The 22,844-nt window shown below is 49.5% G+C and overlaps 1 protein-coding gene across 12 annotated transcripts in view; it reads right to left on the bottom strand.

Moving 5' to 3' along the window:
• Positions 1-22,844, bottom strand: part of robo2 (roundabout, axon guidance receptor, homolog 2 (Drosophila)) — a 1,120,123-nt gene that overhangs the window by 665,620 nt on the left and 431,659 nt on the right. The window contains exon 1 of one of the 12 annotated variants that reach the window (XM_086007310.1): positions 3,812-4,808. The exons of the other annotated variants lie outside the window; for them this stretch is intronic. Within the exon in view, the coding sequence (XP_085863436.1) occupies positions 3,812-3,863 (52 nt within the window). The 5' untranslated portion in view covers positions 3,864-4,808. Of the gene's footprint in view, positions 1-3,811; positions 4,809-22,844 lie in introns of those variants that run through there. 12 annotated transcript variants of the gene reach the window in all.

Here is a 22,844-nt window from a genome sequence, read left to right as displayed (position 1 = left end):
CTACATTCTTCATACTTCAATACAGGATTGCTCCTAGATCAGACCCCAAAAGGATTATTCTCCCCCTGGTGATAGTAACTATTTCAAAATTGGTTAAGGCCTGAGTTAAAATACCATGGGTAGGAATTTCTGCCGATCACAGAATCACAGAAACCCCACAGTGCAGATAGAGGCCATTTCGGCCCATCGAGCCTGCACCGACACATATCCCACCCTATCCCCGTAACCCCTACACCAACACATATCCCACCCGATCCCTGTAACCCCTACACCAACACATATCCCACCCTATCCCCGTAACCCCACGTATTTAATCCCCCTAACACTAAGGTCAATTTATCATAGCCAATCAACCTAACCCGCACATCTTTGGACTGTGGGAGGAAACCGGAGCACCCGGAGGAAACCCACGCAAACACGGGGAGAATGTGCAAACTCCACACAGACAGTCACCCGAGGCCGGATTCGAACCCGGGTCCCTGGCGCTGTGAGACAACAGTGCTAACCACTATGCCACCGTGCTGCCCGATGTCTTATAAGGTGCACTAAGAATATCAGAGAGAGGGAATTGAACCTGCAAAACATGCTTTTGTCAAATACAAGTTCCCTAACCTGCTCCCCGCCCATCAGACAGTCTCCGACCCCCTAACCTGCTCCCCGCCCATCAGACAGTCTCCGACCCCCTAACCTGCTCCCCGCCCATCAGACAGTCTCTGACCCCCTAACCTGCTCCCCGCCCATCAGACAGTCTCCGACCCCCTAACCTGCTCCCCGCCCATCAGACAGTCTCCGACCCCCTAACCTGCTCCCCGCCCATCAGACAGTCTCCGACCCCCTAACCTGCTCCCCACCCATCAGACAGTCTCTGACCCCCTAACCTGCTCCCCACCCATCAGACAGTCTCTGACCCCCTAACCTGCTCCCCACCCATCAGACAGTCTCCGACCCCCTAACCTGCTCCCCGCCCATCAGACAGTCTCCGACCCCCTAACCTGCTCAATACCACCCTCACCTTTTGCAGAAGAATAATCACAGCAGCTGCAATTTGGATCTGATCCCCTCCTCTCCCCATAACACCCTCTCTTTCTCTTCATCACTTCCCATCTCTCCTTCCCCCTAATTCCTTTCTCCTTCCCCCCTCCTTACCTTTCCCCTCTTCCCACCCTCTCTCTCCCCCAACCCTCCCTTCCCCTCCCCTCCCTCCCTCTCCTTCCCCTCCATTCCCTTCCCCTCCCCTCCCTCTCCTTCCCCTCCCTCCCTCTCCTTCCCCTCCATTCCCTTCCCCTCTCCTTCCCCTCCCCTCCCTCTACTTCCCCCCTCCCTTGCTGCCCCTTCCTTTCCTTCCTTTCCTTCCCCTCCCTTCACTTCCGCTCCCTCTCCTTCCCCTCCCTTCACTTCCCCTCCCCTCCCTCTCCTTCCCCTCCATTCCCTTCCCCTCCCCTCCCTTCCCCTCCCCTCCCTCTCCTTCCCCTCCCTCTCCTTCCCCTCCCCTCCCTCTCCTTCCCCTCCATTCCCTTCCCCTCCCCTCCCTTCCCCTCCCCTCCCTCCCTCTCCTTCCCCTCCATTCCCTTCCCCTCCCCTCCCTCTCCTTCCCCTCCCCTCCCTCTCCTTCCCCTCCTTCCCCCCTTCCTTGCTGCCCCTTCCTTTCCTTCCGCTCCCTTCACTTCCCCTCCCTCTCCTTCCCCTCCCTTCACTTCCCCTCCCCTCCCTCTCCTTCCCCTCCCTTCACTTCCCCTCCCCTCCCCTCTCCTCCCTCTCCTTCCCTTCCCTGCCCTCTCCTGCCTCACCCCTGTCCCTTCCCCTCCTCTGACTGATACAGGATGGAACAGGTCTGACATAACTGGGAATTGTAAATGAGAAGGACTGGGAAACGGTGCCCTCTTACGATTTAACAGATGTGTGCAGACTTTAACTACACTCTACCAATCATTTCAAATCCCTTTCTTTGCGGTAAAAAATGAGTTATCCAATCATTTAAATGAAGCAATGTTAACAACCGTGATATTGAAAGTGGGGGTTTGTGCTAAAAAGACAAATGTTCAGATAATATGAATGATTTAAATTAGGAGTAGGCTATTCTAACTGCTTTGAGTTGATTCTATCAAGATGACGACTTACAATGAATAGATTCTCACAGATGTTCATTTTGACATTCCAGGATCCTCAGTATGACCTCACTTTAATTCAATGACCTTAGCATTAAAGGTCCTCTTGTTAAATGGGAAGATCTGGGTGAATGGACTGGGTCACAATTCAAACTCGTTCAACTCCGGATCATGCTGGGCTTGGGAGGGAGGGGGAGGGGATGGAGGGAGGAAGGAAGGGGTGGAGGGGGGGGAGGTAAGGAGGAAGGTTTGAGGAGGGAGGGGAGGAAGGGATGAAGGAAGGGAAGGGGTGGAGGGAGAGAGGGAGGGGATGGAGGGAGAGAGGGAGGGGATGGAGGGAGAAAGGGAGGGGATGGAGGGAGGGAAGGGGTGGAGGGAGAGAGGGAGGGGATGGAGGGAGGGGAGGGAGGGAAGGGGTGGAGGGAGAGAGGGAGGGGATGGAGGGAGGGAAGGGAGGGGATGGAGGGAGAAGGGAGGGATGAAGGAAGGGGAGCCGGGAGGGAAGGAACGAAGGGTTTGGAGGACGAGATGCTCATCAGAAAATCACGGACTAGTTGACACGAAATGACGTGAAATTAACAAGAATTCACAACAAAAAATATCTGCTGAACCATCAAACTCCTTCCCAATCCCTCATCCAAACTCTAGCACAGCGCTGTGACCCCGCACAGATCGGCTCCAGGTATTGCGGGTTAATATTCCTGGCCCTCTTCGACTCTGGATGAGAATCCCATGCGCTGAGCTGGTGGAAGTATCTGGACCATCTCGGGCACTGGTCCCACCACCCGCCAGCGCCTCACATCATCTCCCCATCGATCCTCTCTCTCGCTGCCAGCCATCAACACAATCTCAGCAGCTATCGAGTCCCAGACCCGTCCTTCTCACCAAACGGAGATCTAATAATATTGTTCAGGACATGTGTTTCATCCAGCTAGATACAGGCAGTGACACTTGTCCGCACTGGCTCCGTTAGATAGGGAAAGAGGTTCATCATTGAATATTAGACATAGATCAGCAGTGGGGGGGAAAACATCTCAGTTCTCAAGAAGTCTCGCTCTACTTGTGCGCATTTATAAAGGTGATGATCAATACTGATGGGGGCCGGTTCGGTTTAAGGATGTCAAAGAGTAGATGCTCCCTCAAAAAAAAATGCATTCTGTTAAATGCTTCCTCTGCGAGAGATGGGGAGAAGGTGATTCCCAATCCCACCTCAACCCCAAATGCAAACCCCTCACCTCAAAAAAAAAGCAGGGATTGTCACCCTCTTATACACCCCCCCCCCGCCTCAGTCTCAGACTGGCCCCTGTGGGGGACATTGGACACTGGTTTGCTTTTTTGTTAAAAAATCTATTCTTTGACGGGGCAACCAACATTCCATTATCAAGCTGAACCTTTGAAGTTGCATATTTTAACGTGAAGGGCAAATGAATGCGGTTTAAACATCTGTAACACAGTGGTGTAATGTATATATATATAATAAAAAGAAACGAGCTTTGCAAGTGCTGGTGTCTGCATTCTTTCAGAACAAACAGCAAACACTCATCATTCCCAGACCAAACTTGCTGGGGGCAAAAGGCACCATTCTCGGTATCAGCCGACACACAGACACACAGCCAGGCTCCACAGATTGGAGCCCGCTCGCTTTTTTTTTTTGGCGTGCAATTCCTCCAAATCTTGACTTTAAAAAAAAGCAAACTGGGACTTACCATAAACTTGGGAGATTAATCCACAGGCAACGACATATGTCAGCAAACCCATCCTGGCATAACTGCTGACGGTGGGGAGAGTGGAGTGGAGACAACTTCCAAGGGGAGACGGAGACAGAGAGAGAGAGAGAGAGAGAGCACCGATGCAAAAAAATATATATAATTTGTTGAGAGGTGAGAATAAACAGAGAGGAGGCGGCGGCAGCAGCGAGCGAGCGAGCGAGCAGCAAGTTGGAATAGTTCCCCTAGCGACTGAAGGGAGGCAGTCTGATCTCCAGTGTGTTCGCACAGCCCGGGTTCTGGCGGTGGGACTCGGGAGTAAATCAATCAGCGGAGACCCTCAGCAAGAAACCTTCGGCAGAAGCCACAAGACAGCAGGACCAGGCTCTCTCTCAACTTTCTCCCCAGGTCTGCAGAGAGTGGCGTTTCAGGAGCAGAGCTCGGACACGCGAATTAAAATCCTTGCATTTTTTAAATCTTTTTTTTTGGTGATGCTTTCTCTCCCCGCCGTCAGGTTCCTGGTGACCAGCAGAGTTTAAGTGGGATCAATCAGTAGGGCTTGATTTCCATCCTCTGCCTTCTTGTGGCAAAAGCTTCAGAATAATCCGGTTGCATTCCTCCTGTGTGTGTTACTGTGTGTGTGTGTCTGTCTCCTGCAGTCCGACACACACACAAAACACAAACACAGACTGATGTGCTGTGAACGAGCACAGCTCTGAACTGACACATGCACAGAGAGAGAGAGAGAGAATACACACACACACAACTTGGGGGGGAAAGGGGGTGGAGAGAGAGAGCGCGAGAGTGAGAAAAAGGGAAGGACTGGAATCAACCATTCATCTAAAAAGAGAGAGAAAATCCTCTCAATGCTCATTTGCCGATCCGCCAGAAAAAGGAAACGATTAAAAAAAAAGCTCCTAATCCTCCGATTGGCAGGTTCTGTCCCTCTCTCTCTCTGTCTCTGTCCCTCTCTCTCCCTCTCCCTCTCTGTCTCTCTCTCTTTCTCTCTCTCTGTCCCTCTCTCTCTCTCTCTCCCTCTCTCTCTCTGTCCCCCTCTCTCTCTCTCTCCCTCTCTCTCTCTGTCCCTCTCTCCCTCTCTCTCTCTGTCTCTCTCTCCCTCTCCCTCTCTCTCTCTGTCTCTCTCTCTTTCTCTCTCTCTGTCCCTCTCCCTCTCTCTCTCTCTCTCCCTCTCTCTCTGTCCCTCTCCCTCTCTCTCTCCCTCTCCCTCTCTCTCTCTCAATTCCTACAGTTCAATCCGAGACTGCAGTTTCAATCGCTCCTCGGCTGGGCACAGATATACACGCAGTTTAAATACTTTTAAACAATGTTTCCACAACTCAATCAATCATCGTTTAACTCCAAACATGTCAGGGTGGATTGAAGACAAATTTTTTAAAAATCATGTCTCTCTTGCCCCTGCCCTATCGACAGTTTGCGGGAAAATCAGTTGCTCCTAATTTTTGTTTTACAGCTATAAGGGAAAGGTTAAATGCTGACTGTGGTTTTATTTAACATTGTTCGGTAGCTTGACATGTTAGGCAAAAACAAAATCCCCTTGTATTCAGCCCCAGCTCGGTCTGGCTTTTTTTAAGCATTGGCATTTTAATTTCATTAATGATTTTTCTGAACTTTTAGTGATTGCAGGAAAGAGGGCCAGAGATGAGCTGCACGGAGAGATAACCATCCTCAAAAGTGCACCTTCTGTTTGTTTGTGTTTTGCTTTAAGGGTGGTGCTGGAGATTTTCTTTGGGGAAGGACATGTTCCGAGCTCGCTCTCTCTCTCCTTTAGAGAGTGGGAGCACTGAATGTGAGTGTGCTCATCAACGGCCATCTCCTGCAAGGGATGTGATGGCCTGTCTGTCTGATGGAGTAAACTCCCTCTCTGTGCCTTTCACACACAATCTGCTGCAAGGGTAATGAGAGAGGTGACAACAGCAGAGGGAGAGAGAGAGTTGGAGAAACAGTCTCTAGCGCCTTCTGCCGACTGCACACACATGCACACATGTGTTTATTTCACCAGCCTTCTGAAAACACATCGAGCCTGGGAACCTCCAGCCATTTCAACCTTCCCTTCCAGTTCACACTAATTAATGTCAGTAAAAATCCCCACAATCAGTTTTCTAAAAAGAGATTTAAAGAAAAAACGTGCACCACCTCAGGATGTCCCAAAGCGCTTCACAGCCAATGAAGTACTATTTTTAAGTGTAGTCACTGTTGTAATGTAGGAAACGCGGCAGCCAATTTGCGCACAGCAAGCTCCCACAAACAGCAATGTGATAAATGACCAGCTAATCTGTTTTAGTGATGTTGATTGAGGGATAAATATTGGCCCCAGGACGAACTCCCCTGCTCTTCTTCCAATAGTGGCCGTGGGATCTTTTACGTCCACCTGAGAGAGCAGACGGGACCTCGGTTTAACATCTCATCCGAAAGACAGCACCTCTGGCAGTGCAGCACTCCCTCAGCACTGCACTGGGAGTGTCAGCCTAGATTATGTGCTCGAGTCTCTGGAGTGGTACTTGAACCCACAACCTTCTTGACTCAGTGGGCGAGAGAGAGTGCTACGCACTGAGCCATGGGCGAGACCTCACACTACAGGCTGTCTGCTGTGAGTCCACCAGCTGTTACTGGAGGGGACTCTCACCCAGTAACAGTTAAAATAGCAGCGGAGTCCTCAGCCACCCGAGAAAGCAGCGAGGGTTTAATATCCACGGAGCGGGAAACGGACACAGTGTTCCACTTGGATTTCAACTCCTGTTCCAACAACAACAACTTGCGTTCTTGGACAAACTTTGAGACGGAGCCACATAAGGAGATATTAGGTCAGGTGAACAAACACTTGGTCAAAGAGGGAGGTTTAAGGGGCCACTTTAGGAGGAGAGAGAGGTGGAGAGGCAGAGTGGTTTAGAATCATAGAATGGTTACAGCACAGAAGGAGGCCATTCGGCCCATCGAGCCCATGCCGGCTCTCTGCAGGGGCACTTCAGCCAGTCCCACTCCCCCGCCCTTTCCCCATAGCTCTGCAATTTTTTTTCCTTCAGGAACTTATCCAACTCCCTTTTAAAAGCCACAACTGAGTCTGGCTCCACATCCCTTTCAGGCCGAGAATTCCAGATCGTAACCACTCGCTGTGTAAAAAGGTTTTTCCTCATGTCGCCTTTGGTTCTTTTGCCAATCACCTTAAATCTGTGTCCTCTGGTTCTCGACTCTTCCACCAATGGGAACAGTTTCTCTCTATCTACTCTGTCCAGACCCCTCATGATTTTGAACACCTCTATCAAATCTCCTCTCAATCTTCTCTGCTCTAAGGAGAACAATCCCAGCTTCTCCAGTCTATCCACGTAACTGAAGTCCCTCATTCCTGGAATCATTCTTGTGAATCTTTTCTGCACCCTCTCTAAGGCCTTCACATCCTTCCCAAAGTGCGGTGCCCAGATTTGGACACAATACTCCAGTTGAGGCCGAATGTTCATCATAACTTCCTTGCTTTTGTACTCTGTGCCTCTATTCATGAAGCCCAGGATCCCGGATGCTTTTTTAACCACTTTCTCAACCTGCCCTGCCACCTTGAGCAATTTGTGCACATATACCCCCAGGTCTCTCTGTTCATGCACCCGCCTTTAGAAGAGCGTTCCAGACAGAATTTGACATCGAGCCAGATAAGGAGATATTAAGACAGGTGAAGAAAAGCTTGGTCAAAGGCGGGACTTAAGGAGGGTCTTAAAGGAAGCGAGAGAGAGGTAGAGATGCAGAGGAGCTTAGAGAGGAAATTCCAGAGCTTAGGGCCTAGGCGGCTGATGGTTCCGCCCAGTTTCCACTCGGCAGCGGGAGTTAAAATGTGCCCCTACATTACTGGGACATATGGATGAGGAATAGCCTTTTGAGTGAGGGAGCACGAGACGGTGAAGGTGGCCATGGAACCCTTACCTGAGTCCACCTCCTTACGGACAAAATTGAGGAACAGGGAAAGCAAACACAATAAATACTGGTATTGTTATAAATCTCATCATTCATCAAGAAACTACTCATGAAATAATGCTGGACGGCCAGCTGGTGGCGCCGTCCAAGGAGTATAAATACTCGGGCGTGGGCCCAGCTTGCCCAGGGACATTTTGTAAGACAAGGAACTAGTGAAGTACAACTAGACCTCCATGTTCTGAAACAAGTTGATTAAAGCCTTGCTTTATACTCAAACCAAGTGTGTAGTGAGTTTTATTACGTCAGATATTACTGGACTAGGAATCCAAAATCCTTAGAGAACGTGAATTCAAATCTCACCACGGCAGTTTGAGAATTTAAATTCAGTTTATAAATTCTGGAGATATAGAGCTGGTCTCAGTAAAAGTGACCGTGAAGCTGTCGGATTGTCATAAAAACCCAGCTGGTTCACTCATGTTCCTTTAGGGAAGGAATCCTGCCGTCCTCACCCGGTCTGGGCCTACATGTGACTCCAGTCCCCACACCAATGTGGTTGGCTCTCAACTGCCCCTCTGAAATGGTCCAGCAAGCCACTGATTTCAGGGGGCAACTAGGGGATGGACAATAAATGCTGGCCTTGCCAGCGACGCCTACATCCCGAGAATGAATTAAAAAAAAAAATTCAATTTCATTTTGTGAATCTGAAAAATCAATATAGATTCAAATAAAGATTTTTAGGTTTCCGCCATCTGTTTCCGTGAAGGATATTGATTGATCAGATTGGGGCTGATGTGAGGTCCGGCATGTTTAGCAGACTAAGTGTTTATTAGATCAATCACAGCTTCACAGCATACCTGTACACTCCGTCCTAAAGCCTCTCTTATCTGATGTCGTCTGCAGTTAGCTTTGGGATCTAGTGCGCCCTGTGTTGCTGCATGTTAACGTATCACAGGCTGGTACACTGAAAAATCCTCAGTCCCCTCCTCCCATGCCCATTTTTTCCTCTTCCTCTCCACCTCCTTCACGGAGAGCGCTGACAGCTGCTCGGGTGCGGGCTCCACGGGCGGCCGTGCCCTCCAATACCTCGCCCGACTGGCCCGTCCTGGCTGAGCGGGAGAATGCCTGTGGAAATCTCTCCATGACCTGGGAGTTTCAAACCCTCTCCGGAGGCCCCGTCGTCCGTCGCAAGTGGGATCCCATGGCCACAATTTCGAAGAAGAGCAGGGGGAGTTCTCCCCGGTGTCCTGGGGCCAATATTTATCCCTCAACTAACATCACTAAAAAAAAACAGATGATCTGCTCATTATCACATTGCTGTTTGTGGGAGCTTGCTGTGCACAAATTGACTGCCGCGTTTCCTACATTACAACAGTGACCACACTTCAAAAAGTACTTCATTCCCTGTGAAGCGCCCTGGAATGTCCTGAGGTTGTGAAAGGTGCTGGAGAAATGCAAGTTCTTTCTTGAACAGAACATTTCCCCATTTCATTTTTCAATATTTTAAGCAGTGACATCAGGAACAATAACAGCAGTGTCATGTAGCTTTAAAATGTCACGGCTCATCCCCATTGATGTTCCTTATTGCATCTGCCAGCTGGTTTTGTGGTTTTTATTAAGCGTCCTCTTTGAATAATGAACACCCAATGCATGTATCTTTCATGTGAACTCTGTAACCTTCCTTGTTACAGAAGTCATAATTGTCTGGAGAGGGCGGGGGAGGGGGGGTCTGGGGGTTTAAAGGATTAAATCTTCTTGTTCATTCAAAAGCAGCACTTTTCCATTTCCAGATGTGTGCTGAGATTCAACCTTAAAAGCCTCTCCCTCCCCCCAAATGGATCAAATTCTCATCCTCGTATTCAAATTCCTCCCTGGCCTCGCCTCTCCCTATCTTTATATCCTCCTCCAATCCCACAACCAACAACAACAACAACTTGTATTTGTATAGCACCTTTAACGTAGTAAAACGTCCCAAGGCGCTGCACAGGAGTATTTTAAGACAAAATATTTGACACCGAGCCACATAAGGAGAAATTAGGGCAGGTGACCAAAAGGTTGGTCAAAGAGGTAGGTTTTAAGGAGCGTCTTAAAGGAGGAAAGAGAGGTAGCGAGGCGGAGAGGTTTAGGCAGGGAATTCCAGAGCTCAGGGCCCAGGCAACAGAAGGCACGGCCACCAATGGATGGGCGATTATAATCAGGGATGCTCAAGAGGGCAGAATTAGAGGAGCGTAGATATCTCGGGGGGGTTGTAGGACTGGAGGAGATTAGAGATAGGGAGGGGCGAGGCCATGGAGGGATTGGAAAACAACCCCTCAGAGAGCTCTGCTCTCCTCCAGTTCTGGCCTCTTGCGCATCCCCGATTTCCTTCGCCCCCACCATTGGCGGCCGTGCCTTCAGCTGCCTGGGCCCTAAGCTCTGGAATTCCCTCCTTAAACCTCTCCGCCTCTCTCCTCCTTTAAGACGCTCCTTAAAACGTTCCTCTTTGACCCAGCTGTCATAATATCTCATGTGGCTCGACGTCTAATTTTTTTTGGATAATGCCCCTGGTGAAGCGCCTTGGGGATGTGGCGCTATATAAATGCAAGTTGTTGTTAGTGCACTGTACGGTGACCTCACCCCGGCTGGTGGCGGTCTTGGCTGGGATGGCAGAAGGGGTGCTACATTGGCGTCAGGGAGACGGGGGGAGGTGGTGGGGATAATCATCCAGGGCTCCCCACTTTACTATAGTGCCCCTTGCTGCAAATGGCATTTTTTTTAATGCAGGAGTCTCTGGATTGGGGGTTGGAACCCACAACCTTCTGATTTAGAGGCAAGTGTGATACTATCTGAGCCAAGCTGACCACAGGCAGGCATGAGCTTTTATTCTGGGCTTTCCCTGTTGAACAAGGGCAACATTAAGACTTCAGAACAAAGGAAAGATTTCACAGCCCTCCCCGTTCGCCTGGCAGCTTCGCTTTCAAGAGTTTTATCTAAAGAGTGTATTGGACTAATCTGTTGCCTCTATCAGCCCCAACACTCATAGATATCCAGCTGGGTTGTTTTTAAACCAATGAATGGAAGGTAAGACTGACAAAGAGTTCATTGAGAAAGAGCTCTTAAGTATTTAATATTTGCAACCCAGCGTGTAACGCCGCTAGATTCCCCTCCCCCACCCCAGATCAAGCTCCAAAGCCAGCTCTTTGGCTCGTTCTCACTTAAGGTGTAAAGATAAGTGACTCCTTAATCAATCAGCAGTTAAAATGTGGTTTGCCTTGGAATTACAGAATGATAAAGCCTCTTGCCCGGGCTATTTCAGGTGTCAGCCGTGGCTCGGTGGGTAGCACTCTCTCGCCTCTGAGTCAGAAGGTTGTGGATTCCAAGTCTCCACTCCAGAGACTCGAGCACAAAATCCAGGCCGTCGCTCCCGGTGCCAGTACTGAGGGAGCGCTGCACTGTCGGAGTCCACATCACGGAAGACCTCTCCTGGTCCCTCAATACCTCCTCTCTGGTGAAGAAGGCCCAGCAGCGCCTATATTTCCTAAGGAGGCTGAAGGGATGTAACCTGTCACCCCTGATCCTCTCTAACTTTTACCGCTGCACAATAGAGAGCATCCTGATGAACTGTATCACAGTATGGTATGGCGGCTGTAGCTACTATGACCGGAAAGCCCTGCAGCGGGTAGTCAAAACTGCCCAACGCATTACCGGCACCCGGCTACCGACCATAGAGCACATATACCAGAAACGCTGTTTACGGAGGTCACGGTCCATCATCAAAGACCCTACCCACCCCAGCCACAGTCTGTTCGCCCCCCTACCATCTGGGAGACGCTACAGATGCATTCGCACCCGTACGACCAGATTTAGGAACAGCTTCTTTCCCAGGGCTGTCATCCTACTGAACTCCACAAATAAACTCTAAAGCCTGCACATCTGCCAATGCACTTTATTATGGTTATGTTTATGTTAATGTATTACAAGCCAAATGTATGTTGAATGTTTAAATGTCTTAATCTAAATGTACACTCTCGGGAGCCGCAAGCCTACATTTCGTTGTACTGCACTTGTGCACTAACAATGACAATAAAGTTGATTATTATTATTATTATTATGAAGGGCCGTCTTTCGGATGAGGCGTTAAACCGAGGCCTTGTCTGCCCTCTCAGGTAGATGTAAACGATCCCAAGGCTGCTACTTCAAAGAAGAACAGAGGAGTCCTGGGCCAATATCAATCCCTCAACCAACATCATTAAAAGCAGATTATCTGATCATTATCACATTACTGATTGTTTGAAGACCAGGACCTCAAACCCGGCACTAAGCTCATGGTCTACAGAGCAGCAGTGATACCCGCCCTGCTGTATGCCTCAGAGACATGGACCATGTACAGCAGGCACCTCAAAGCACTGGAGAGGTACCACCAACGCTGCCTCCGCAAGATCCTACAAATCCATTGGCAGGATAGGCGCACCAACGTCAGTGTTCTTGCTCAGGCCAACATCCCCAGCATCGAAGCTCTGACCACGCTCGATCAGCTCCGATGGGCGGGTCACATTGTCCGCATGCCTAATACGAGACCCCCAAAACAAGCGCTCTACTCGGAGCTCCGGCACGGCAAGAGAACCCCAGGTGGGCAGAGGAAATGTTTCAAGGACACCCTCAAAGCCTCCTTGAAAAAAGTGTAACATCCCCACCGACACCTGGGAATCCCTGGCCCAAGACCGCACAAAGTGGAGGAGAAGCATCCGGGAAGGCGCCGAACACCTCGAGTCTCTTCACCGGGAGCAAGCGGAAGCCAAGCACAAACAGTGGAAGGAGCGCACGTCAACCCAAGCACCCCACCCACCCACCCCTTCAACCACCGTCTGCCCCACCTGTGACAGAGACTGTAGGTCCCGCATTGGACTCATCAGTCACCTGAGAACTCATTTTTAATGTGGAAGCAAGTCATCCTCGGTTCCGAGGGACTGCCTAAGAAGAAGACTGATTGTGGGAGCTTGCTGTGAACAAATTGGCTGCTACGGTTCCCTACTTTACAACAGTGACTACACTTCAAAAGTACTTCATTGGCTGTAAAGCACTTTGGGACGTCCTGAGGGAGTGAAAGGCGCTGTCTTTCTTTCTATTGGACGGGTATCTCATTGTGCTCCAGTTATCTCTGCACGCACTCAGTTCATGTCCAGCACTGGTCCTTGATCCTATAGAATCTATCAGCAGTTTTGAAACCTTGCATGTAGCACCCATTTTCCTGTAAGTGTCACCCTTACTTCCTGTAACGTTTTCCCCTGATACGCTCGTATCGTCAGAAAGCAGCAAAATTTCTGATTCTCCAAAATTAGAAGCGTTGCACATAGCACGCACTTCCTGTAAGTGTCACATGCACGTCCAGTAACGCTTTCCCAGTCACACTCTCTTCACACGCTGGTATGGTTACAAAAACAGCAGACCCTCCAACTTACCGTGAGAAGCCTTAGGGGAGATCTGCTCGTGTTTCAAAAGATATGCCTAAACTGTGCAATGTTTATTGGATTCCCTCTCCTGCCCCCTTTTCCAACCATCAGCGGAAGTAGTCTTGCATTTCTGAGTATGACATGGCTTGGAATATAAATCCAGTGCAGTGTCAAACCTGGTTTACAAACTCGATTGACTCGGCTCTGCGCCCTTCCTGAAATTACCATGTTAATTTAGGCGGGGGTGATTCAATCCCTTCTGTAACCTCAACATTTATATTCTAACTATTGGGACAGCTATATATACATATATATACGGTGGCATAGTGGTTGGCACTGTTGCCTCACAGCGCCAGGGACCCGGGTTCAAATCTGGCCTCGGGCGACTGTCTGTGTGGAGTTTGCACATTCTCCCTGTGTCTGTGTGGGTTTCCTCCGGGTGCTCTGTTTCCTCCCACAGTCCAAAGATGTGCAGGTTAGGTTGATTTGGCTATGATAAATTGACCCTTAGTGTTAGGGGATTAAATACGTGGGGTTACGGGGATAGGGTGGGATATGTGTCGGTGCAGGCTCGATGGGCCGAAATGGCCTCTATCTGCACTGTGGGGATTCTGTGATATATAAATAAATATCCATGAACCAAACTCTCTCCTGGGCAAGATCCAAGCATTGCAGACAGGGCAGTGCCTAGTTGGCAGCCTGAGAGTTAATTATGGAGTAAATAACTCACTCTGCCATGGAGTACCCTTCATGTAACACATTGACTAACCATCCACTACCCTCTACGTAGCACAACAAAAACTCGCATTTATGTAGTGCCTTTAATATTGTAAAAATGTCCCAAGGCGCTTCACAGGAGCATTATAAAACAAAATTTGACACCAAGTCACATAAGGAGATATTAGGACAGGTGACCAAAATAGGTTTTAGGAGCGTCTTAAAGGAGGAGAGAGAGGCGGAGAGGTTTAGGGAGGGAATTCCAGAGCTTAGGACCTCGGCAGCTGAAGGCACGGCCGCCAATGGTGGGGCGATGAAAATCGGGGATGGTCAAAAGGCCAGAATTGGAGAAGCGCAGACAAAAGAAAGACTTGCATTTCTATAGCGCCTTTCACGACCATTGGACGTCTCAAAGAGCTTTACAGCCAATGAAGTACTTTTGAAATGGAGTCACTGTTGTAATGTGGGAAACGCGGCAGCCAATTTGCACACACCAAGCTCCCACAAACAACAATGTGATAATGGCCAGATCATCTGTTTTTGTTATGTGGGTTGAGGGATAACTATTGGCCAGGACACCGGGGTGAACGCCCCTGCTCTTCTTCAAAATAGTGCCATGGGATCTTTTGCATCCACCTGTGAGAGCAGACAGGGCCTCGGTTTAACGCCTCATCCGAAAGATGACATCTCCGACAGTGCGGCACTCCCTCAGCACTGCACTGGAGTGTCAGCCTAGCATTATGTGCACAAGTCCCTGGAGTGGGACCTGAACCCACAACCTTCTGACTCAGAGGCAAGTGTGCTACCCACTGAGCCACAGCTGACACACTCTCGGAGGGTTGTGGGGCTGGAGGAGGTTACAGAGATACAGAGGGGGCGATGGCCATGGGGGGATTTAAACACAAGGATGAGGTTGATGGGCTCCCAGCCACGGTTCACAGAGGGGCAACTATGGAGCATTACCTCAGCAAGACTCAATCCCTTCAGGAGAGTTGCAGCGGAGAAAATCCACAACTCCCTCTGACCCGAGAAAACCTTATGAGCGTGAAAGGAAACTCACAAAGAAATGAGGGCTACACAACTGCCACAAAGGGGCTCTGACCCATAGCAACCTTGTGATGTAAAATATGGAGACTAGTTTTATTGTTGAGACACTGACATTTAACACCAGGTGCTGTAGACCCAAACTAATGTCCCACTTTCAACCACTAATATTTAACCAGCAGTTTCAACATCACCCCCCTCAGCTCCTAAATGCTACATACTTAACCTAAAAGCCGGCATGAATTAACATGACAAAAGCTTGTTGTTTCGTGAACCATACTATGTTAACATCTAAAACAATGCTAAACTGGCAGAAAAGAACTTTGTTTTAAATCCAGCACCTTATCGCACCCTTTGGGCATCCCAAAGCGCCCAATGAATGACTTTTGAAGTGCAGTCACTGTTGTTAGGTTGGCAGATGTGGCAACCAATCTACGCACAACAAGGTCCCACAAATGAAATGAGTAATCTCCTTTTGGTGGCGCTGGTTGAGGAAGGACCATTGCCCAGGATATCAGGAGAGCGCCCAGCTCCTCTCTTCGAAAGTGCAATGGGCTCTGTAAGGTCCACCTAAACTAGCGCCTTTAACGTAAGAAATCAACAACAACTTGTATTGATATAGCACCTTTAAGGTAGTAACACGTCCCAAGGCGCTTCACAGGAGCGGTTATCAAACAAAATTTGACACCAAGCCACATAAGGAGATATTAGGGCAGGTGACCAAAAGCTTGGTCAAAGAGGTGGGTCTTAAGAAGCGTCTTAAAGGAAGAGAGAGAGGTAGAGAGGTTTAGGGAGGGAATTCCAGAGCTTAGGGCCCAGGCAGCTGAAGGCACGGCCGCCAATGGTAGGGAAAAGGAAGTGGGGATGCATAAAGAGGCCAGAATTGGAGGAGCGCAGAGATCTCAGGGGGTTGTAGGGCTGGAGAAGGTTATAGAGATAGGGCGAGGCCATGGAGGGATTTGAAATCAAAGATGAGAACTTTAAAATCGAGGCGTTGCCGGACTGGGAGCCAATGTAGGTCAGCGAGCACAGGGGGTGATGGCCGAACGGGAATTGGTGCGAGTTAGGACACGAGGCAGCAAACATCCCAAGATAATTCACAGCAGCATTATCTGACAAAAATTGACACTGAGCCAAAGAAGGAGATAATTAGGACCGGTGACTAAAAGCTCGGTCAAAATGGTTGGTTTTAAGGGACGTCTTAAAGGAGGAGGAAGAGGCGGCGAGGTTTAGGGAATGGAATTTCAGAGCTTAGGGCCTAGGCGGCTGAAGGCACGGCCGCCAATGGTGGGGCGAAGGGACTGGGGGGATGCACAAGAGGCCGGATTTGGAGGAACAGAGAGTTCTCTGATTGCCTCCTTCGAAAGGTGGTGCAGCGCTCCCTCACGACTACACTGGAGTGTCAAGCTTAGGTTATAGGCTCAAGCCCTGGGATAACGCTCCAACACACAACCAAAATAAATGCTAGCCGACCACCCGTGGCATTGCTCAGAGAGAGTCGGAGGATCAGAGGTTTGTGAGAGACACGGCAAGAGACAACGTGGAGAGTGGGGAAGTGATTTTGGATTGGTTCCTGGTTAATCTGAGCCAATTAGATTGAGTAGATCACTGAATCATAGAATGAAATAGCACAGAGAGAGAACTGGGAATAAAATCTAATATTGAAACAGCCAGAAAGTAAGGCAAAAATCAAAATAATTCATGAGTGGTTAGGATTTGGAATGATCGGCCTGATAGGGTGGTGGATACAGATTCAATAGTAGCTTTCAAAAGGGAATTGGATAAACACTTGAAGGAGAAAGAATTGCAGGTCTATGGGGAAAGAGCGGGGGAGCGGGACTGACTGGATCGCTCTTCGGAAAAGTCAGCGCAGACTCAATGGGCCGAATGGCCTCCTTCTGTGCTGTACAGCTGTGGCTCAGTGGGCAGCCCACTCGCCTCTGAGCCAGAAGGTTGTGGGTTCATAGTCCCACCCCAGGGACTTGAGCACAAAAATCTAGGCTGACACTCCAGGGCAGTACTGAGGGAGTGCTGCACTGTCGGAGGTGCCGTCTTTCGGATGAGATGTTAAACCGAGGCCCCGTCTGCTCTCTCAGGTGGATGTAAAAGATCCCGCGGCACTATTTCGAAGAAGAGCAGGGGAGTTCTCCCCGGTGTCCTGGCCAATATTTATCCCTCAACCAACATCACAAAAACAGATGATCTGGTCATTATCACATTGCTGTTTGTGGGAGCTTGCTGTGCGCACATTGGCTGACGCGATTACAACAGTGACTACACTTCACAAAAAAGTACTTCATTGGCTGTAAAGCGCATTGAGACGTCCGGTGGTCATGAAAGGCGCTCTAGAAATGCAAGTCTGTCTTTCTTCTTTATTAGTCTATGATCCTGACAATATAAAAGTGAGTCGTGGCCAATGGAATGGGGGAGTTAAAACCACCAAAGATTTTTTCCCCCTTACCTTTTCCTTTTAATTAATATTACTAGGCCCTCCATCTGCTCTATATCCTGACCTGAAAGGTTTGCTTGGGTCTGACGTCTACACGAGCAGCTCTATAAATCCTGCTTTTTACGCCCCGCACGAGCTGATGCTCATTAACTGGGAGAGTTACAGTCCTCGTTTCAGCTCCGTCTAAACACATTCCCCGGCGCTGGAATGATTTCATCCGATTTTAGTAATCAGCTCAAAAAGGAAACGGGAGTTAGTGACAGACTCCTGCCAGTGCAGTTCTTCAGCTGGCTGTGAACACCAGCGCTACAGTACACCCTTGTTCCACAGATGGAACCCAAGTTAATCCCGTGCAGAGGAATCGTGCTCAAATTGATCTTTGAATCCTCAGATGATTGAGGGTTGAACAAAAATTGGCTTGCATCATTTTTGATTCTTCCCCCCACGTTATTTTTGCCTGCCCTCTTTTTTTTTTAAGACTTCCCTTCTGCTTTCTCCACTCCGTTCCTGAAGGATCCCGCTCTTGCTATGATCCCGGTTCTATGGAGTGCTGACTTCCCTCCGTTGCCTAACCCAAGCTGTCGTCCTTCCTGTTTGCCCGTATCCCTAACTCGCACCAAGTCCCGTTCACTACTCGCTGACCTACATTGGCTCCCGATCCGGCAACGACTCGATTTTAAAATTATCATCCTTGTTTACAAATCCCTCCACGACCTCACCCCTCCCTATTTCTGTAAGCTCTTCCAGCCCTACAACTCCCCGTGATCTCTGCGCTCCTCCAATTCTGGCTTCTTGCACGTCCCTGATTTTAATCGCTCCACCATTGGCGGCCGTGCCTTCAGCTGCCTGGGCCCTAAGCTCTGGAATTCCCTCTCTAAACCTCTCCGTCTCTCCGCCTCTCTCTCCTCCCTGAAGACGCTCCTTAAAACCTACCACTTTGACCACCTGTCCTAATATCTCCTTATGTGGCTCGGTGTCAAATTTTGTTTGATAATCGCTCCTGTGAAGTGCGTTGGGTCATTTTTACTTTGTTAACGGTGCTATATAAATGCAAATTGGTGTCAGTGTAGAGAGGGGCGGGAAGAAGGAGTCGGACATCCCATTCCCAAGCATTTTTCAGTGAATCTTGCTAGTGCGAGTGGGATGTCGGGTCAGGGGAGGATCGGCTGTGATGCCCCCCAAGGTCTACTAGCCTGACAACGCCCATTGTCTGTCACGTGTGGAGACTGCTACCTTGGGTGAGGAATCAGTGGGCACAGAACCCTGCCAAAAGTCAGCGCCGTTAGGGGAGAAAACTGGAGTAAAACAATAACATGCCTTGCCTGGCTCCCTGATAATCTCCACTCCTCCCCTCAGTTTGCGGCCTCCTTAGATGTCAACCCATGCCCTCCTCAAATGAGACTGGGACCAGTACAGTGTGACAAGTCATTGTGAAGTCTCGCATCGCACGACCGCGCAGCGCACGCGAATCACTGCACTACCATGGTGTCAGCCCTGCTCATAGGGTAGCGCTCTGCCTCTGAGTCAGAAGGTTGTGGGTTCAAGTCCGGCTACAGGCCGATTCTTCAGTGCCAGTGCTGAGGGAGTGCTGCACTGTCGGAGGTGCTGTCTTTCGGATGAGACGTTAAACCAAGGCCCAGTCTGCCTCCTCAGGAGGACGTAAAGATCCCTATTTCAAAGAAGAGCAGGGGAGTTCTCCCCGGTGTCCTGGCCAATATTTATCACTCAACCAACATCACTAAAACAGATTATCTGGTCATTATCACATTGCTGTTTGTGGGAGCTTGCTGTGCACAAATTGGCTGCTGGATTTCCTACATTACAACAGAGACTACACATTGGTTGTAAATTAAACGTCCTGAGGTTGTTAAAGACCTTCTTTCTTTAGTGCCGGTAGGAGGACGGCTGAGTGATCTGAAAGACGGCACCTCTGACAGTGCAGCACTCCCTCAGCACTGCACTGGGAGCATCAGCCTAGATTATGGGCTCAAGTCTCTGGAGTGGGACTCGAACCCATGACCTTCTGACTCAGAGGCGAGAGTGCTGCCCGCTGACACCAATTTAGGGGATTGGTCCACTGTCAATCATTGTCCTGGGCCTCTCACACACACACACACACAAAGAGTGGCCACTTTGTTTGGATGCGCTCCTTGGAGACTGAGACATTGGAGCCTCTCGCTCCAGCACCGACTGACCTGCACCTTCAGGAGAGGAGGGAGGGGAAGTGGGAGACAAGGAGGGATTGCTGGAGGGTGATGGTAAACTGTCAGTACCTCTGACACCTTCACAACACTGGTCGGCTTGCAGTTCTGTGCAGGTCTGTATCGCTTGCTCGGCCATTGCTTTAGCTCGCTGTGAGTTCTGTGTGCGCATTGATTTCCACTTGCCATCCAATTAAAGTTTAATGCAAGGTGAAGTTCCACTGCATGTTAGACTAGCTGCCGCTCGTGTCTGCCAACGCCGCGCAGATAATAGGGAGCTTGTTACCCATCAAAGGAGTCGCTGTTTCCTTCTATTCTCAGATCCATTGATCTGTTCGCCCGAACGGAAGGCTTGTTTGCTCTGCGACCACGAGCAATCAGCGAGCCCGTCACATAGAAAATAAATGCGGTGTCTGCTTGACACACGTGACTTTTATTTAGGCAACTGATTTGTAGCAACAGTCTGATATCGTGCGGGGGGCAGGGGGTGTGGGGAGGGGAGGAGATAGAGTGTGTATCACAGCAAGTGCACGTTATGTAATGTGGGCAGTCTAACATACAGCAGCGTAGGTCATTTACAGCCATCTGCCAGTGTCAGCTAGACGGTGAGCAGCACAAGACCCAGGGTTCTGGTACACAATCTAGGCTGACACCCCAGTGCAGCACTGAGGGAGTGCTACACTGTCAGAGGTGCTGTCTTTCAGATGAGACGTTAAACCGAGAACCTGTCTGTCCAATCAGGTGGACGTAAAAGATCCTATGGAACTATTTTGAAGAAGAGCAGGGGAGTTCTCCCTGGGGTCCTGGGGCCAATATTTATCCCTTAACCAACATCACTAAAAAAAAAATGCATGATCTGGTCATTATCACTTTGCTGTTTGTGGGAGCTTGCTGTGCGCAAATTGGCTGCCGCGTTTCCTACATTACAACAGTGACTACACTTCAAAGTGATTTAGGGTGTCCTGAGGTTGTGAAAGGCGCTATAGAAATGCAACTCGTTTTTTTTGGACAGGTACTCCACTGCAGTTCTGAGGGTGTGCTGCACTGTCGGAGGTGCCATCCTTCAGATGCAAGGTTAAGTTAAGGTGTCAGCCGTGGCTCAGTGGGTAGCACTCTCGCCTCTGGATCCGACGGTTTCGGGTTCAAGTTTCACTCCAGGGTTTTGAGCCCCATAATCCATGCTGACACTCCAGTGCAGTACTGAGGGACTGCTGCACTGTCGGAGGGACAGTACTGAGGGAGCGCTGCATTGTCGGAGGGGCGGTACTGAGGGAGCGCTGCACTGTCGGAGGGGCAGTACTGAGGGAGCGCTGCATTGTCGGAGGGGCGGTACTGAGGGAGCGCTGCACTGTCGGAGGGGCAGTACTGAGGGAGTGCTGCACTGTCGGAGGGGCAGTACTGAGGGAGTGCTGCACTGTCGGAGGTGCCGTCTTTTGGATGAGACGTTAAACCGAGGCCCCGTCTGCTCTCTCAGGTGGATGTAAAAGATCTTATGGCCACTATTTCGAAGAAGAGCAGGGGAGTTCTCCCCGGTGTCCTGGGCCAATAGTTATCCCTCAACCAACATCACTAAAACAACAGATAATCTGGTCATTTATCTCATTGCTGTTTGTGGGAGCTTGCTGTGTGCAAACTGGCTGCCATATTTCCTACATTACAACAGTGACTACACTTCAAAAAGTACTTAATTGGCTGTGAAGCACTTTGGGACGTCCTGAGCTTGTCTGACTGGACATCAGTGAGCAGGTTATTGCTGAGTAAGTGCTGCTTGATAGTACTGTCGTCGACACCTTCCATCACTTTGCTGATGATTGAGAGTAGACTGATGGGGCTGTAATTGGCCGGATTGGATTTGTTTTGCTTTTTGTGGACAGAACATACCTGGGCAGTTTTCCACATTGTCGGATAGATGCCAGTGTTGTAGCTGTACTGGAACAGCTTGGCTAGAGGCGCGGCTAGTTCTGGAGCACAAGTCTTCAGCACGACAGCTGGGATGTTGTCAGGGCCCATAGCATTTGCTGTATCCAGTGTACTCAGCCATTTCTTGATATCACGTGGAGTGAATCGAATTGGCTGAAGACTGGCTTCTGTGGTGGAGGGGACCTCAGGAAGAGGCCGATATGAATCATTCACTCGGCATTTCTGGCTGGAGATGGTTTCAAACGCTTCAGCTTTGTCTTTTACACTCACGTGCTGGGCTCCACCATCATTGAGGATGGGGATATTCATGGAGCCTCCTCCTCCCGTTAGTTGTTTAATGGTCCACACCATTCACGACTGGATGTGGCAGGACTGCAGAGCTTTGATCTGATCCGTTGATTGTGGGATCGCTTAGCCCTGTCTATAGCATGCTGCTTCCACTTTTTAGCATGCATGTAGTCCTGTGTTGCAGTTTCTCCAGGTTGGCACCTCATTTTTAGGTCTGCCTGGTGCTGCTCCTGGCAGGCTCTTCTTGAACCAGGGTTGGTCCCCTGGCTTGGTGGTAATGATAGAGTGAGGGATATGCCGGGCCATGAGGTAACAGATTGTGGTGGAATACAATTCTGTTGCTGTTGATGGCCCACAGTACCTCATGGATGCCCAGTTTTGAGCTGCTAGATCTGTTCTGAATCTATCCCATTGAGCACAGCGGTAGTGCCACACAACACGATCGAGGGTGTCCTCAGTGTGAAGAGGGGACTTCGTCTCCACAATGACTGTGCGGTGGTCACTGCTAACAATACTGTCATGGACAGATGCATCTGCGACAGGTAGATTGGTGAGGATGTGAGGTAAAGGCTCCTGTGGAATTGTACCCTGGCAATATCTGCCGACAGAAAGAAAGAAAGAATACAACGGCAGACCAGAACTTTCTTTCTCAACATTGGAATAATATTTCAATTCTCGATTTGCAAGCAAACTTAGAGGAGAAGTCATTCAATTTTACATTACTCAATGCATACGTATATATATATAAAAAGGCACTCAGCTGTCACAAATGGTTCTGCCTTCCTATTGTTCATGCCTTTTAATAGTTCTCTTCCCCCAGGTTTGCGTTGGCACCAGAATAATTTATGAGACAAAATGGAGATCTGTTGGTTTGGGCAATCATTGATTAATGAAGGCGTCGCGCCGCACACAGTTAGCCTGACAGCCCCATCGCCAGTCTGGGACCCTGGGAATTGGCTCCGTTTTGGAACATATTGTTCCCGTTAGGCGGTGATGTTTTTGTGATATGATGTTGTCAGGCACTCCTAGTGACCAGTTACACAAATCAACAGATTATTAATGATTCTTTC

Source organism: Somniosus microcephalus, chromosome 14 (genome assembly GCF_052327205.1).
Source record: "Somniosus microcephalus isolate GS21.2 chromosome 14, FLI_Smic_1.0, whole genome shotgun sequence".
NCBI lineage: Eukaryota > Metazoa > Chordata > Chondrichthyes > Squaliformes > Somniosidae > Somniosus > Somniosus microcephalus.
Note: the sequence above shows the minus strand (reverse complement) of the source record. Positions and strands in the feature narration are given on the sequence as shown.